The following is a 15,511-nucleotide window of genomic DNA, read 5'->3' as shown; positions in this document are numbered from 1 at the left end:
TTTTGGCTCTCCGCAATGTGCCTTCAACATGACAACTCTAACCAGGTTAATTCATTATTACCTCTGGGGCTTTGGGCAAATATTTGAATCGATTAAATGAATAAAGACTGTAACCAAAAAAAAACTCCTTTGCATTGTACCGTAAGTCCCGCCCTTGACCCGATCTCTGTCACTATTGGCTAAGACTATATGAATGACAACTCGCTTGTCTATTCACGAGCTGCATAGAGGCAGGAATATGGGAGGGGGAAATAGAGCGTTTCATTTGACTGTTCGGTGTTTCCGTGTGTGTCCTGCCACGTCAGTCTGACGGATATCGGAGGAGGACCTCATCCCGGGCAGTGAAGGAAGGCGGCGCTTTCAGGAGATGTAGCTGTGTCTTTAGTCCTACTAACGTTACTGAAGTGAGAGGGAAGTATTGAATGATCAGCAGCTGCTCCAAAGGTAAGAATATTATGATATTGTTAAATTTACCACCATAACACATTTCGCAAGGTTTGGCTCGACGGAGAGCTGAACTGATGTCAAGGAGGCGACAGCAGCATTCCACACTAACGTTACTCTAATCAAACACTAGTTTACCAGTCTATCGATTTGTGTTTGAGGGCAAAAAATGGGGCAGATATTGGAAGTTCTTACAGGCTATTACATTTGAGTAATATGTTTCTTTTTATGAACGGCTATGACAAATGTTGATACCTTGTCAATAAACAATAATTGGAATAGGATTTTTTTGTTTTGTTTTTTGGAGCAGGTGTGTTCTTAAATCAGGAATAAGAGGTGGTGTCAGTCTTTTATCAAACTTGATTACTGTTCAGTAGCCTTTCATATGACCAAAAATGGTCTATGTTGTGTTCCTGCCAATCAAAATTTAGGTTGATCTTTAAGTAAATATAACACCTGCCCTAAGACTTAGTTTACCTTGAGTTTATTTGACTGAGCACGTACACAGGGAGGTTATCAGTTTATGGGTGTGATAAAATGGGTGGGATAAAATGGGTGGATCTGAGACTCCTAGATAATCATTGTAACTTTGCCTCTACCTCTGTTCCATCACTGACTCGTCCAGATCTAACAGAGAGACCATGGACATCAGCAAACTGGTTGAGAGACTCGCTGAAGCTGGGCAGTCTCATGTCCTCCAGTTTTGGGATCAGCTGAACCCTGAGGAGCAAGCTGAGATGAGAGTGGATCTGGAGAGCATGAACTTCATGGAGATCAATAACTTCTTTAAAACTGCCATGAAGACATCTGGGCAGAGCTCCCAGGAGAAAGTGGACTCCAGGATGGAACCGGTGCCACGGGAAGTTTTGGGGAGTGTAACACGCGATCATGAAAGTCTTAAAAAATGGGAAGAGGAAGGTGAGTTCAGATATTTTAATGTTTCACAGGACTTCATCTCAAACATATTTGGCATAAGTGCCATCCTTACTAAAAAAATAACCCCCTGAGGTTTTTTGTTTGTATACGTGGGTTTAACTGATCTCTCAGCCTGGTCAAACCAGTTAGTTTTTCCAGCCTGGCCAGGTGACAAATGCCCCAAACCTGAGCAAAACAGACCAGCTTGGTCAGGCTGGGAGACCAGATACCTTTTTTTTTTTTTTTTTTTTTTTTTTTTGCAGAATATATACAGGACAGGAGGCCATTTAATACATTTACAGAATAAAATCAGTTATGTTTCATTTAATATAACCCAAACCAAATGTTAGTCTTTTTTGAGCAGAAACAAATGTTTCTAAGAAATATTGCACAACAAAACACAATGAATGATGCAATATCCTTCCCACCCAATTGGACCTCAGAGAACCAAACTTAAAGAAATCATGACCCCTGAGAGAGAGAGAGGATTTCTGTCCAGTGTCAAGTACATCTGTAACAACACGTTTCAGATTTGAATAAACATTGTTTTGTCCCAGTACCCCATTTTTGGGAGTATGCTCTAAAAGGGGTTAAAAACATCTGGTTCTGGTTAGATCTGACGTAATTTCTTTGCTGAAGTCATGGTGAGCTTATTCAGAATCACATCATCCTTAATCAGACCACATCATATGCAGTGCTTCCCACACATAGACTTTACTTGGGCGGGCCGCCCACGTATAATAACGGCCGCCCAAGTATATTTGGAGACACATTTTTGCTTTTATTATTTTTATCCTCTTATACTTTTATATCCGCGCAAGATAATGAAACCATCCGCGATCGATTAACTAGCCGTTTCGTACCTGCTCGTTATGTGTGTGTCAGAACTGTTTACTTCCGCTAACATTCCCACGGGTGCGGCATTTTGCAAAGTCACAAGGCTGCACTGTTGCGTGTTCTACAAGCTCACGCGACAGCGCTTCAATCTGCTTCAAAGTGATTCTCAATCAATGAAAAGCGCAGATTTATACCAAGCGATTGCTAATGAACTCAAGTTGATGAATTATTACAAAATCTACTTTATGGCCTTTATATAAAATGTTTTAGATGATTGTAAGAATCTGAAGGATCAGCCTGCAATAGTACAGACATTTCAAAATAAGAGTCCCGGTGTATTTCGGGCTTGTTTATAATTAAATGTCACACGCTAAGTTTTTTCTTTTTCTTTTGGGCATTATTGGTATTTTGGTTACACAATAAATTGTATTTAATTTGATTTTAATTTAATTCATAGTAAATTATTGTAGTCTCCCCGACAGGAAGAAAAGATTAAGAACATTATTGTACACATTATTATTCATTTTATAAATTTTACTAGTAAAATCTGTGTCCCACTGATTCACTGAGAGAGACACTATATGACAGCAAGGAGAACATAGGAAAAGGTGAACCATTTAAATGCTGTAATTTTGCATAATTTACAATGCATAATATTAGTATGTAATTAAATGTAATATGCTATGTAATTAAAATTAATTTCAATAAATAAATATACTGTTAAAAATCACACATTATTTGTTTGTCACATGTAGCAGACCATTTTTGTGCCGTTGGTAATTATAAGGAATAAAATAAAAATAAAAAGGATTTTTCGCCCGGCTACCACCGCAAGTATATTTCAAACCTGTGGGAAGCACTGATATGGTACCCAAAGACCTTCTTTGCCCCATTTGTCTTCTTTGTCCCATTCATACTTTTTAAAAATTAATTTAATTCAATAAAAATAGTTTTAAATAATTATGTTTTTAATTCACATGAAAGAAATATTTTAGCATATTCAAGGCTGTGTGTAGGGCTGCACAATGATTAATCGTGATTAATCGTTTGCAAAATAAGTCTGTTACATAATATGTGTGTGTGTGTTCTGTGTATAATAATTATGTATATATAAATACATGCACATACATGTATAAATTTAAGAAATATATACATGTATAAATAAATATACATATTTATATATATTTTATATTACATATAAATATAAATATTTTATATATAAATATACTTTTTTTTTTCTTAAATTGATACATGTGCATGTATTTATATATATGTAAATTATTATACACAGAACACACACATATATTACTTAACACAGACTTTTATTTTGCAAACGATTAATCACGATTAATTGTTGTGCAGCCCTAGCTGTGTGCTGAAGTAACATCAAGCATAAAAGTAATGTATGTAATATAAATTGGGCCTCATAAAAATATAGGATAAACGCCCCTGTTATCTACAAATAATGAAAAGCAAACTGTTGCTTAGAAGCCAGACATTTTATACAGTCATTAATGCATCATATTTTACATGTAATGTAATAGTTATTTTATGTGGACTCATGTAATACTCATATAATGGCAACGGTGACCTATGTTTGTTTATTCCTTGAATAGTATGACATAATATTAACACCTATTTGCCAAAATGACCAAACCTCTCATCATCCCACTCAGGCCTGCGCTGTATATCGGAGAACAAAGTGGCTGTTCTTCTGTTGGCTGGAGGTCAAGGGACACGGTTGGGTGTATCATATCCAAAAGGCATGTATGACGTTGGCCTCCCTTCCCACAAAACCCTCTTTCAGATCCAGGCAGAACGCATCCAAAGACTGGAACAGCTCGCTGAAAAGCAGCACACAAGGAAATGCTGCATTCCATGGTAAGATGATCATTAAACGCAATTAAAGTTTATTCCGTTACAGTGCACTTACAGTAAAAGCAATGGATAATGGAAAAACAGACATTTTCAACCTCTCAGGAAAGTAATTTGAGTTAACAATTGTTAAATCTAATTACTTGGATTACTTGACTTGTTTTGATCTTGAGGAAGTTTCTCCTCCTTTAACCTAATGCAAGTGACTCCCTACTATGAATGTAATTGCTTGGTTTAGTCAGTGTGAAATTGGGCTGACATGAGACCAGCATGTCATCCTGATGAACTAGGTCAGACTTCGAGAGAAAAAGAATTTTAGAGCCAGTCTCTACCCAGCAGAATTGACCTCTGACACAATACATACACATGATGCCCTAATGATCAGCTCTTATTTCAGCTAATTTTTTAAAGACAGATTATAATACTATATCACTATATGATCACCATAGTCAATATACTTTAAAGAACGGCATAATATTACCATCATTTTAGTATCCAAAATGTGCCATGTCCAGAAAAAACATGCTAATGCCATTATACTTAATTACCACCAGGTCATAGATTTGTTTTTTCCAATCAAAGTACTCACTGCACTCTCCCAGCTAATTGGGTGCTAACTGACAAAGGCAGGGTTTTTTATCTCTTGTTTTAACTTAATAAATTTTTTAGAGTGCAGATCTTTTTTGACCGTTCAACTCAACTCAATTCACATTTATTTGTATAACGCTGTAAAATGCTTATCATTTCAAAGCAGCTTTACGGTAAATGCGTGCTTCTACATTACAATTTAGAGTGATCTGTTATGACTGTGTCCATGTAATGTCCATATTTCAGAAATGTACAGTTCAAGAGAGTACAAATCATGCAATTAGCTAACATCATATATTAATTTTAGGCAGAAACAATGAGCTCATTAAAGCAATTATTACAAGCTGTGACCATAATTACAATATATAGAAAATATGGCAGGTGTGTAAGTTGATTCAGAGTTGATGATATCTGAAGTCCTCGCATGAGTTGCCATCATCTCTTCGATCTTCACAGGTGATGGATCATCTGCAATTTTTGTAAGGCTACATAGATTTGTTTAAAAAGATTTTAATACATTAAATCGAACAAAAGTAAAAACTTATCTATTTCAAATAAATGCTTTTCATTCTGTTCATCAAAGAATCAGCATATCATCAAATCAGCATATTAGAATGATTTCTGAAGGATCATGTGACACTGAAGACTTGAGTAATGGCTGCTGAAAATTCAGCTTTGCCATGACAGGAATAAATTATGTTCTAAAATATATTAAAGTGCCCCTATTTTGCTTTTTCGAATGTTACCTTTCATGGGAGCTTTTCACACTGCACTTAACTCAGGGTTATTGTCATTCTAAGCACAGCTTTTAACCCCAGGTAAAGGAACGTTTCACACTTGTAATTTAGGGGCCGTTTACGCAAAACCATTTTCAATTAAAAACATAAGGACCCGGTTTCACAGACAGGGTTTAGCCTAAACCAGGATTAGGCCTTGGTTCAATTAGGATATTTAAGTATCTTTTATAAACGTACACTAGAAAAAACATTACTGGTGTACATCTTGGGACAAAACAATGACATATTTTAAGATATGTCAGTACAAGTTGCTTTCAGTTAAAACAGCTCAAACATGCATTTTAGTCTAGGACTTGCTTAAGCCTTGTCTGTGAAACCGGGGGAGGACCTTTTATGCTTTTATTGGCCATTCATTTACATGACAACAGCGTTTTGGGGCTCTGAAAATGCAAACTTTTGAAAACCGGTTTCAAAGTGCAAGTTTTTGAAAACAATACCATTGTCGTCTCCGTGTAACAACAAAAACGCAAATTTTGAAAGGAAAAATGTCAAATGCTGACAGAAAGCAATTTGAGTGAAGAAGAGACTTTTCATTTTTACATTTATAGTCTGAAATGTCCATTCAGTAAAACTTGACAGTTAGCAATACGAGGATGCGCAATGCTAAAGCTTTTATGTAAACAGGTCGTGTGCTGCATTTATCCAATCAATGACATTGACACCCAGGGTTTAGGAATGTACAGTGTGAAACATCCGTTTATGAATTCCCCAGGATTAATTGTTAACCCTGGATAAATTATGAGCAGTGTGTAACATGAAGCAAGATAACCCAGGATTTAATTTACCCTGGGTTTAGAATGACCCAGGGTTAACTCTTTTAAAAGCCCTATGCAATGTGTAATATAGCTGTTTGTGAATGTAAAAGATCTGCAAAGTTTTAAAGATCAAATTTCACAAATAAAGTTATCTCTTAGATAACAGTTATCTCTCAGCAATTCCAGTTTCACTTTTCTTTTTACATACTGATGTAACAATGTAACAAATTTGCATAATGCCAGCCTATGGCCTTCATTGGCTGCCAGTGAACAGTGTCTACTTTGACCTGCCCTCAAACACTGTAGTTGTAGCTGTAGTTGTAGTATTTTACAATATTACTGTTTTTACTGTACTGTTTTATTTTTGACCAAATAAATGCAAGGGAGGCTGATGAGCATAAACTTTTTATTCAAAAACGAACTTTTGAACAGTAGTGTATTTATACTTAAAGCAATGACATGGTCAATGTTTTGATACATCAGGTACATTATGACAAGTGGCAGAACAATGGACATGACCAAAGATTTCTTCATGCGACACAACTACTTCGGCCTGAAGGAAGAGAATGTGTTTTTCTTTCAGCAAGGCATGCTTCCTGCTTTGGACTTTAATGGGAAAGTTATTCTAGAGGGCAAAGGCAAACTTGCCATGGCGCCAGGTGAGTTTTTAAAAGCAAGACTAGCATCTCTCGTTGACAAATTTAACCAACTAGATTCTTTTTTGTTGTTTTAAATCTCACGTATGAGGTATGACTGTAAATTATTTACAGCATGTTGTCAAACTAAACGTCAAAGTCTCCAAGTAATCTTAACCACAGATGTTATTTTGCTCATAAATCTAAAAACACTTTTCTAAAAACCCATTAGAAATTTCTCAAAGGAAGTCCTGGTTAATTAGCCTTACAGTTAGCTTACAAAGTGATGTCATGATCGAACAGCTTGTTTAGTCTCAGAATAATTATAAATACTGTGAATATTCAGCACTTGTATGTTTTCTCTGAATCTCCTTATTCAGACGGAAACGGGGGGCTGTACAGAGCTCTGGGACAACAGAACATTGTGAAGAACATGGAGACGAGAGGAATCTCCTACATCCACGTCTACTGCGTAGACAACATTCTTGTGAAAGTGGCCGACCCTGCTTTCATTGGCTTCTGTACACTTAAAGGAGCAGATTGTGGTGCAAAGGTTAGTTACCTATCCCTGCCCTTGGAGGTATTTCCTCTTCTATACATATTTCAGAATATATTATGCAAATACAGTTCTATTACGAATGTGTCTTATCACTTGGTGTATTATCATTAAGCTTTATCTGATTAACTTTTTATCTTTATTTGTGGTCTATTCCTTAATCTGCTTATTTCCTTATGTTTTTTATAGAACGTAAAAGTGCCATGTCACACATTTTATAAACCAGACCTATTTTGCTAGTCCACTAGATGGAGCAGCTGCTAAAAAAAAAAAAAAAAAAAAAAAAAAAAAAGGGAAATACAGCAACTTACACTACCATTCAAATGTTTGGGGTCAATATTGATTTTATTTATCATTTATGATATATTTATGAAAATGTATTATTTATTATATTATATATATATTTATTTATTTTATTATTCAAACATTTATAATATTACAAAAGAAATCTATTTCAAATAAATTTTTTTTTTTTAACTTTATCAAAGAATCCAGAAAAAAAATGTATCACTGTTTCCACAAAAATGCAGAACAACTGTGTTGATTGTAAGAAATCTTTCTTGAGCACCAAATCAGCATCTTGATTTCTGTAACATCATGTGACACTGAAAATTACAAAAAAAAATGTTTTTATTTTGGATCAAATATATAATTAAAAAATTTTTTTTTTTTTTTTTTTTTTTTTTTTATTACTGACCCCAAACCTTTTAACTGTAATTCGTGCAATTTTATTTAATTTTTTTTACACATTGGAATGACTTTTCATGGTTTAGTGATGTTTATTTAAACATCATTTATTTTATTACTTTTTGAACAAAGTAATAGTGAAAAACAGGAAATTTTATTCAGTTCTGACAATTTCTGAATAGCAAACTAGTCTCATCTAATTGTTAACCTAGTTGTTTAATGACGTTTATATGTTAGGAATGTTTTGATGGAACCCTAGGCTTAGCCACACATCCTATAGCAATGAATTGTGGTTCCTTTTAGAATGTAGTTTCAGGTAACATGTTCACATGTGCTTTTGCAGTCTGCGTACACAACAGCAAGAAGGGAAAAATACTTTTACAAGGAACAGTGGTTATTCTGGACATTTTAAATGGTCTCCAGTCAGGAGCTAAATTGCCTTTAAAACTCTTATATAACGAGCCTGGTGATGCAGGATACCAGTTAATTTAGCAATTATTCTCAATGTAACCTCACAGTCTTTGACGTATTGTAGTGGTTATGGTGCAATGGAAACCAAATTGCTAAGCTGAACCTGCTAGCAGGCATTTTTATCATAGATGTTTAGTGTTAACTTATTTTTTGGTTTGTACACTTCCCATTTGCATTATCATTCAACTCAGATATCCAATACATATGATTCACACTTCAGTGTAGGTGTATACCCAAGGACTCTTATATAACACAAGAAGGAAACTTGCCACGTTTTACTTGTGTGACCAATTAGTCATGTAATGACTATAGAATTTCATGAAATCTGGAAGTGCTTGTTTTGTTTCATCTGAGCATATAGTACGTAACGTATTTTTGCCGCTCCGATTCTGATTTTTTTTTCTCTGTTCTCTCTGAATTTAGATATCTTTTTTGGTTATTTGAAAGTGAAAAATCATTTTTTTGTATTTCCCAGTGGGAACAAAATGCCTTGAAAGCGTCCTCTGATTCCGAAACAGAATAATTAGCTTACAATATGTGATTCATGAAAGTATTTGCATGTGATATTTGGTTCAGACATAAATACTCAACAGCTGGTTTTGAATACTGAGCTTTCCGAAGCTGCTAGTAATTAAACGGTTTCTGCGTGTCAGGGGGACGATGGTAAGAGAATTTGGACCCACCCACCCCTCATAATTTCTGAAGCATGCACTTAAAGTGGCTTTAGCTCGAAGCCTCCCACCAATGCTAACCCTTCATCAACCGAGAAGTTTGTAATTTGTTACTCAGATGAATGGAAAGGGTTTTCTTCTTTTGCCTTTGCTGTAATTTAGCACAGACCTCAGGCAAACACAACACACAGGGGTGTGTGGGCCAACAAACTCTGCAGCTAGTTTAGTACTTGTCATTTCAGCATTGATAAATTTTGTCTTTCCAACTTAAATTCATTTAAATGTTATAAAAAAGAACATCTTCAACAAAATTGTGTAGACTTGGTTTTATTACTTGACAAGTTATGACAAATTGTAATCAGTTGACATGACACAATCTTTATGACAGCTGATAAATGGGGAAAAAACTACTTTAATCATTAACAAGAGGGTTTACAGGGGCTGTTGAAATTGTTTTTGTTCTCTTGTGTATTTCCCCCAACAAATCTCTGACAGTAAACTGATGCCTCTATTTATGACGTACTGACATGAAGGACAAATGCTTTGAAACGGGCGCTTTGTCGCGTCCAGTGTAGACGGCTTTTAGCGACCGTTCCCGTCCCGTGTAGACACGTTGTAAGTGAATTTAGGCACCAACACATTATAATGTACATTACCTTTCAAAGGTTTTGGCTCGCTAAGATTTTTATTTAAAAAAAAAAAAAGTCTTTTAGGATCACCATGGCTGTTTATTGTGAAATACTATTACAATTTACAATAATTGTTTTATATATATAATATATAATATATATAATCATTCTGATATGATTTGGTTTAACATTTCCTATTATTATTATTATTATTATTATTATTATTATTATAACAGTTGAAAATAATATTATTACGGCTCAACTTATTTTCCAGGATTCTTTGATTTATAGAAAGTTCAAACAAACAGCTTTTATTTGAAATGTATATTTTTTTTGTAGCAATATACAGTTCTTTACTGCCACTTTTGTTCAATAATACATCCTTGCTGAAAAGTATTATTTTAAAAAGGAAAAAAATCTTACTGATCCCAAACATTTGAACATTAGTGTAGGTTTTTTTTTTTTTCATGTTATTGTCAATAAATGGCTAATATTAAAATTATACATTGTTTTACTATAAAAAAAACGTAATGTACAATATGAAAAATGGATATAAATTTCAAAACCTGCATTTATATTAAATTTAACAGTAATTAAATTGTTAGTGTTTCTAAAAATTCACTTCATGTGAGTGCTACATGATCTAAATGTAAAAAATGAATGACCAGAAAAGTATTGAATTGATACTACTTTCTTCTTCTTTCTTTTATTTATTTATAAAGCACATTTAAAAACAACCCAGGGTTGACCAAAGTGCTGTACAGATCAAGAAAAAATGAAATGTGTCAGTGTTGTACTGAAGTCAAACATGTACAGTATTTAATACATCTGATTGGCAGGTTGTGGAGAAGACCAATCCAACAGAGGCAGTGGGCGTGGTCTGTAAAGTGGATGGGCGTTATCAAGTAGTGGAGTACAGCGAGATTACCTTGGCGACGGCAGAGAAGCGAAGCACCGATGGTCGACTTGCGTTCAATGCCGGCAACATAGCTAATCACTTCTTCACCCTCACATTCCTCAAAGATATTGTGAGGTTAGTCAATCCTCAGAGAGTGCTTCATGCATTATATGAGCCTGCTATTAATGTCACTGTATTTTTTAATTAATATTTTAAATTTATTTTTGGCAAAGTATGTAGGTCAATTTGATTACTCATCTGTGAATCACAGCTTTAGGAGCCATTTGATTATATTTTGTTGCTAGGCAATGATCTCTGTAACATATTAAACAGTACAGTTATTTCTATGAGCTATTTCCAATGAGCTTTGCCATCTTGTAAATACTAGACAGGATGGAGCTGACTTTAATGTGCGCTGAGAATGAGGTAAAGTCAGGAGAGGAACATCTGCAGTTTTTGAGTGTCTGGTATTTTAAACACAGATGACTTTGCCAGACGTGTTCTCTTATTGTCATTTTTATGAAACTTTAACTGAAAGAACATGCTTCACTTTTCTGTCTATTACTGTCTGCCCGTCCATCCTTCTGTCTTTATACCTCTATATCTTTCTTTTAGGACTCACGAGCCACAGTTGCAGCACCATGTGGCACAGAAGAAGATTCCCTACGTGAACACACAAGGGCAACTAATCAAACCTGACAAACCCAATGGGATTAAAATGGAAAAATTTGTCTTCGACATATTCCAGTTTGCCAAGTTAGTGTCAGAACATTTTTTTTTTTTCCCATTCCTGTTTTTAGTATGTGTGCTATTGGCTGGAATGCTCCTCGTTTACCCACGTTTCAGTGAGTTCAAATTGATTGACATTCTACAGGTTTTACACAATATGCAGTGAAGACAGTGTGCTGTACTTTTGTTTTTGTTTTGTTTTTTCCCCTTTGAAACACAAAAGTAGCAATCAGAATGTGAAAGCAACTCTTTTCAAAGACACCCCTGCTCTGGCTCACACCATTATGAGATATGAAGATCCAGAGAGCTTCCAAAGTCTCTTAAATACTATAATTAAAGCTAGCTAATCATATACAACATAAGAATGTTATTTATAGCATCTTTTCGGCATGCTAAAGAAGTTAAAATTATATCTGAACTGGCTTAAAATTGTCAAAATCAAATCCAAATGTCAAATGCTTCAAAAAGTTTGGGATGAGTGAGATATTTTAATGTTTTTAAAATAAGTCTCTTCTGCTCACCAAGGCTGCATTTATTTGATCCAATATACAGTAAAAACAGTAATAATTGTGAAATATTATTACAATTTAAAATAACTGTTTTCTATTTGAATATATTTTAAAATGTAATATATCCCTGTGATGGCAAAGCTGAATTTCCAGCATCATTACTCTAGTTTTCAGTGTCACATGATCCTTCAGAAATCATTATAAAATAAGCTGATTTGCTTCTCAAGAAACATTTATTCTTATTATCAATGTTGAAAACCTTTGTGTATTGTGTGTGCATATGTATAATTTTGACCTTAACTAAACTTTTAAAATAGAGTGGCGTCAAAGCCCAGAAGACTAATTTGCCACTGGTTCCCTCGAGATTTTCATATGGGGTTTTATGAAGGGGTTTTTCAATTTATGAGTAAAATAAAGCCTATGATAAACTTAACTTGGCGATACATTGACGTTTTGTCTTATCAAGTTATGTTTACCACAGGCTTTATTTTACTCTGAAATTGAAAAACCCCATTACAAAACACCATAGAAAAATCTCAAGGGAACCAGTGGCGAATTAGTCTTCCAGGTTTTAATGTTATCCCTGCACCTCCCTATGGAGGAAAGTCCCTCTGGTTGGGCATTCCTGTAAGGGTGTGATGTCACGTCAAAACTATAAATTGTTGGAAATTGTCAACATCTTTAAAAAAAAAAAAAAAAAAAACCTTTTTATTTGACATAATACGTTTTGCTTCAGGCATGTTCAATTATATATATCTTACTGAAACTTTTTTTGTGTATGGCAGAAAGTTTGTGGTATATGAAGTTCTGAGAGAAGATGAGTTTTCTCCATTGAAGAATGCAGACAGTCAGGAATCGAAGGACAACCCCACTACAGCCCGTCACGCCCTCATGTCCCTGCATCACCGCTGGATCTTAAATGCAGGAGGGCATTTCGTTGATGAGAATGGAACACGTATACCTGCTATACCCAGGTGAGACAAATACTCAGGAATGAAAATTCTGTCAATATTTACCCCTTTTAGTGTTGTTCTAAACCTCTATGGTGTCATTTTTTTTTTTTTTTTTCTCATGGAACACAAAATAAGAATTTCTGAAGAATCCTCAGACAGCTCTTGTAGGCCTATGGATTATTTATTTATTTAGTTATTTATTTTTGGATCTTGACATACATTATACCATTGTATGTAAAAGAGCTCTGTGCTCTTTTGTGTAACACTGCAAAAATAACAGCATACAGTTTTGAAAACCATGAAGGTGAGTAAATAATGACAGAATTTTCATTTTTGGCTGATATAACTTTTTAAACTCCACTCTTGTTGTTGCTGCATACATTTCCATCCCACCTGTGTTCAGTTTCACTCCCAGTTATCTTCAGTTATAGTGTAACCTCACTATATTTTCTGTGTAACATTTATAGACATGGACCAGCAGAGACAGTCACTCCTGAAGTCAGCCAGAAGTAACTACTCTCACTGTCGTATGTAGTGCATGGTGATGGGGCTTTGCTCTTTGTAGATTCCGTGTAGCTGTTAGAGCTCAGTGGGAGAAGATGTCCAATCCCAGACAGGCCGTAGTAAAGGTTGGCATCTTTTAACTGGCTCTGAACCAAAAAGCAGCAACTAATGGGCAGAATAATAATATGCATGCTGGGAAATGGGTATCTGGAATGCTGAACATAACAAGGCTGCTCATCACTATAACAAGTAATCTGGTTTAGGTGCTTATAATCAAGTTTTCTTTCACTGCACAATGACAGAAAATGGCAGAATTTTGTATTCTGAATATTTAAATACATTAAGAATGGTTGCATTTTGCATAAAGTGATTGTGGTTGTCTAAATTGTTTTTAATGGGTGAATAATCTGTAATGGAATGAATTTTTTTTATCCCCTCTATGAAGGTTAAGAATATTAAGTCTAACCTTCTACGTTTTATTCATTTATTTTATTGATATGAAGTATCTGCTTGTCTAAAATCATTTCATATCATATATGATACATGATTCATGCTTGATCTGGCATGGCCATACAGATTAAAATCTATAACCCATTTTGGTGCTCTGCCTATCACAGCCTGAAGGATGGAACAGACCTGCCAATCAAATGTGAGATCTCTCCTCTTGTGTCTTATGGTGGTGAGGTGAGAGTCATAAAGGTTTATTTTTAATCTGAGTAATAATCCCAGAGTAATTTTATCTAATATATGGTTTAGGTGCAAGAGGAAAACATTTTAGGCTACATACTCTACTTGCTAGTTTCTATTTAAAAAAAAAAAGAAAAAAAAAAAAAAATGAACTAATAGTTTGTCTTGATTCCAAGGGGTTGGAGCATCTTGTGAACGGACAAGCTTTCCAGCCCACTCTGGTCATCGATGAGAATGGCGCCCATGAGCTCGTGAAGAACGGCCTGTGAACATACTGCTGCACTTGAAACCAAAATGAAGACACTTTATCCTCTTCTTCGCACTTCCTGCCAGAGTGGAGGAAACTGAAATTCCTGTACAATAAATTGAAGAAACGGGGGACAGAAGGCTAATCACAATCAAACCATTTTATGATCAAACTATTTATTTTGCGAAGAATTATTTTTATATCAATGTGCATTCCTTTCTTTATTGAATGGGAACTTATGAATTTAGCTGTTTAATTTATAGATGAAAAACATTACATCAAATGATACATAATGGTATATACTGTGGGTTGCATGAATGGACACTGCTAAGATTTTTTTTTTTTTACAAAATGTAGATACATGTAAAAACTGCACAAAACAAAGTGGATGTATGTTTTTTTGACCAGAAAAAGTGAGTGAGAATGTGACATTGCGTCAGACTTTCCAGCGCAGGGTTTATGGGGGATGTTCTGATTGGTTGGAGTCTCTTGCTGACACTGAGAGTGCTTTAGAAAGTGTGCACTGAGACACCTACTCTTTCTCCTCTCTCTTTTACTCTCTTCCTGTCTCACTTGCAATCTTTAGGACATCTCTTTTCTGATTAGCCTTTGTCTACACCGTCTATGTTAGTTTATATGTGCACATCCATGTATAAAATAATTTACCATGAAGAAAAATTTATTTGTTTATTTACTTTATTTTCTGCATCTGTCTAGACTTGCATTTGCACAAGATGCATGGAAATTGGAGTTGCATTGCATTTAACTTGATGTTTGAGAAAATGAAAATGTCCATGTTGCTGAAATTTTCGCATTGACCTTAAAGGGTTAGTTCACCCAAGATTCTGTCATTAATCACGCACCCTCATGTCGTTCCACACCCCGTAAGACCTTCGTTCATCTTCGGAACACAAATTAAGATATTTTTGTTGAAATCCAAGAGGTACATGACTCCTCTATAGACAGCAATATAATCACCACTTTCAAGGTCCAGAAAGGTACTAAAGGCATTGTTGAAACAGTTGACATGACTGCAGAGAAACAAGAATACTCATTATTGGCCGGCTCCTGTTTCAGCATCACACGCATGTGTCGTGCTGCTCACGTGTGCAGCTTTGGCCAAT

The 15,511-nt window shown here is 35.0% G+C and overlaps 1 protein-coding gene across 3 annotated transcripts; it reads left to right on the top strand.

Annotated features, from left to right (window-relative positions):
- Positions 1 to 286: 286 nt before the first annotated feature.
- uap1 (UDP-N-acetylglucosamine pyrophosphorylase 1) lies at positions 287 to 15,240 on the top strand. Of its 3 annotated transcripts, none has more exons than XR_010893442.1 (11): positions 287 to 444; positions 1,070 to 1,362; positions 3,873 to 4,077; positions 6,695 to 6,870; positions 7,227 to 7,399; positions 10,700 to 10,893; positions 11,374 to 11,514; positions 12,782 to 12,970; positions 13,417 to 13,578; positions 14,071 to 14,137; positions 14,317 to 14,388. XR_010893442.1 is itself a non-coding variant. In XM_067373822.1 (11 exons), the coding sequence occupies exons 2-11, from the start codon at positions 1,086 to 1,088 to the stop codon at positions 14,407 to 14,409; spliced, it is 1,557 nt and encodes a 518-aa protein (XP_067229923.1). In that variant the 5' UTR covers positions 287 to 444; positions 1,070 to 1,085; the 3' UTR covers positions 14,410 to 15,239. The 3 variants fall into 3 exon arrangements, 2 of the variants coding, with proteins under 2 accessions (XP_067229923.1, XP_067229924.1); XM_067373822.1 differs by having other exon boundaries at positions 13,417 to 13,458; positions 14,317 to 15,239; XM_067373823.1 differs by lacking the exon at positions 13,417 to 13,578 and having other exon boundaries at positions 14,317 to 15,240.
- Positions 15,241 to 15,511: the final 271 nt, after the last annotated feature.

Source organism: Chanodichthys erythropterus, chromosome 21 (assembly GCF_024489055.1).
Source record: "Chanodichthys erythropterus isolate Z2021 chromosome 21, ASM2448905v1, whole genome shotgun sequence".
Lineage (NCBI taxonomy): Eukaryota > Metazoa > Chordata > Actinopteri > Cypriniformes > Xenocyprididae > Chanodichthys > Chanodichthys erythropterus.
This window is presented reverse-complemented; position numbering and strand designations above follow the sequence as displayed.

What these genes read in the sequence shown, in the direction of transcription:
- uap1 (XM_067373822.1), top strand. Translation starts at nt 1,086, where the DNA reads ATGGACATCAGCAAACTGGTTGAGAGACTCGCTGAAGCTGGGCAGTCT. An exon ending in CAAACTTGCCATGGCGCCAG is followed by an intron (nt 6,871 to 7,226) that starts GTGAGTTTTTAA and finishes CTCCTTATTCAG; the next exon opens with ACGGAAACGGGGGGCTGTAC. An exon ending in ACTCCTGAAGTCAGCCAGAA is followed by an intron (nt 13,459 to 14,070) that starts GTAACTACTCTC and finishes TGCCTATCACAG; the next exon opens with CCTGAAGGATGGAACAGACC.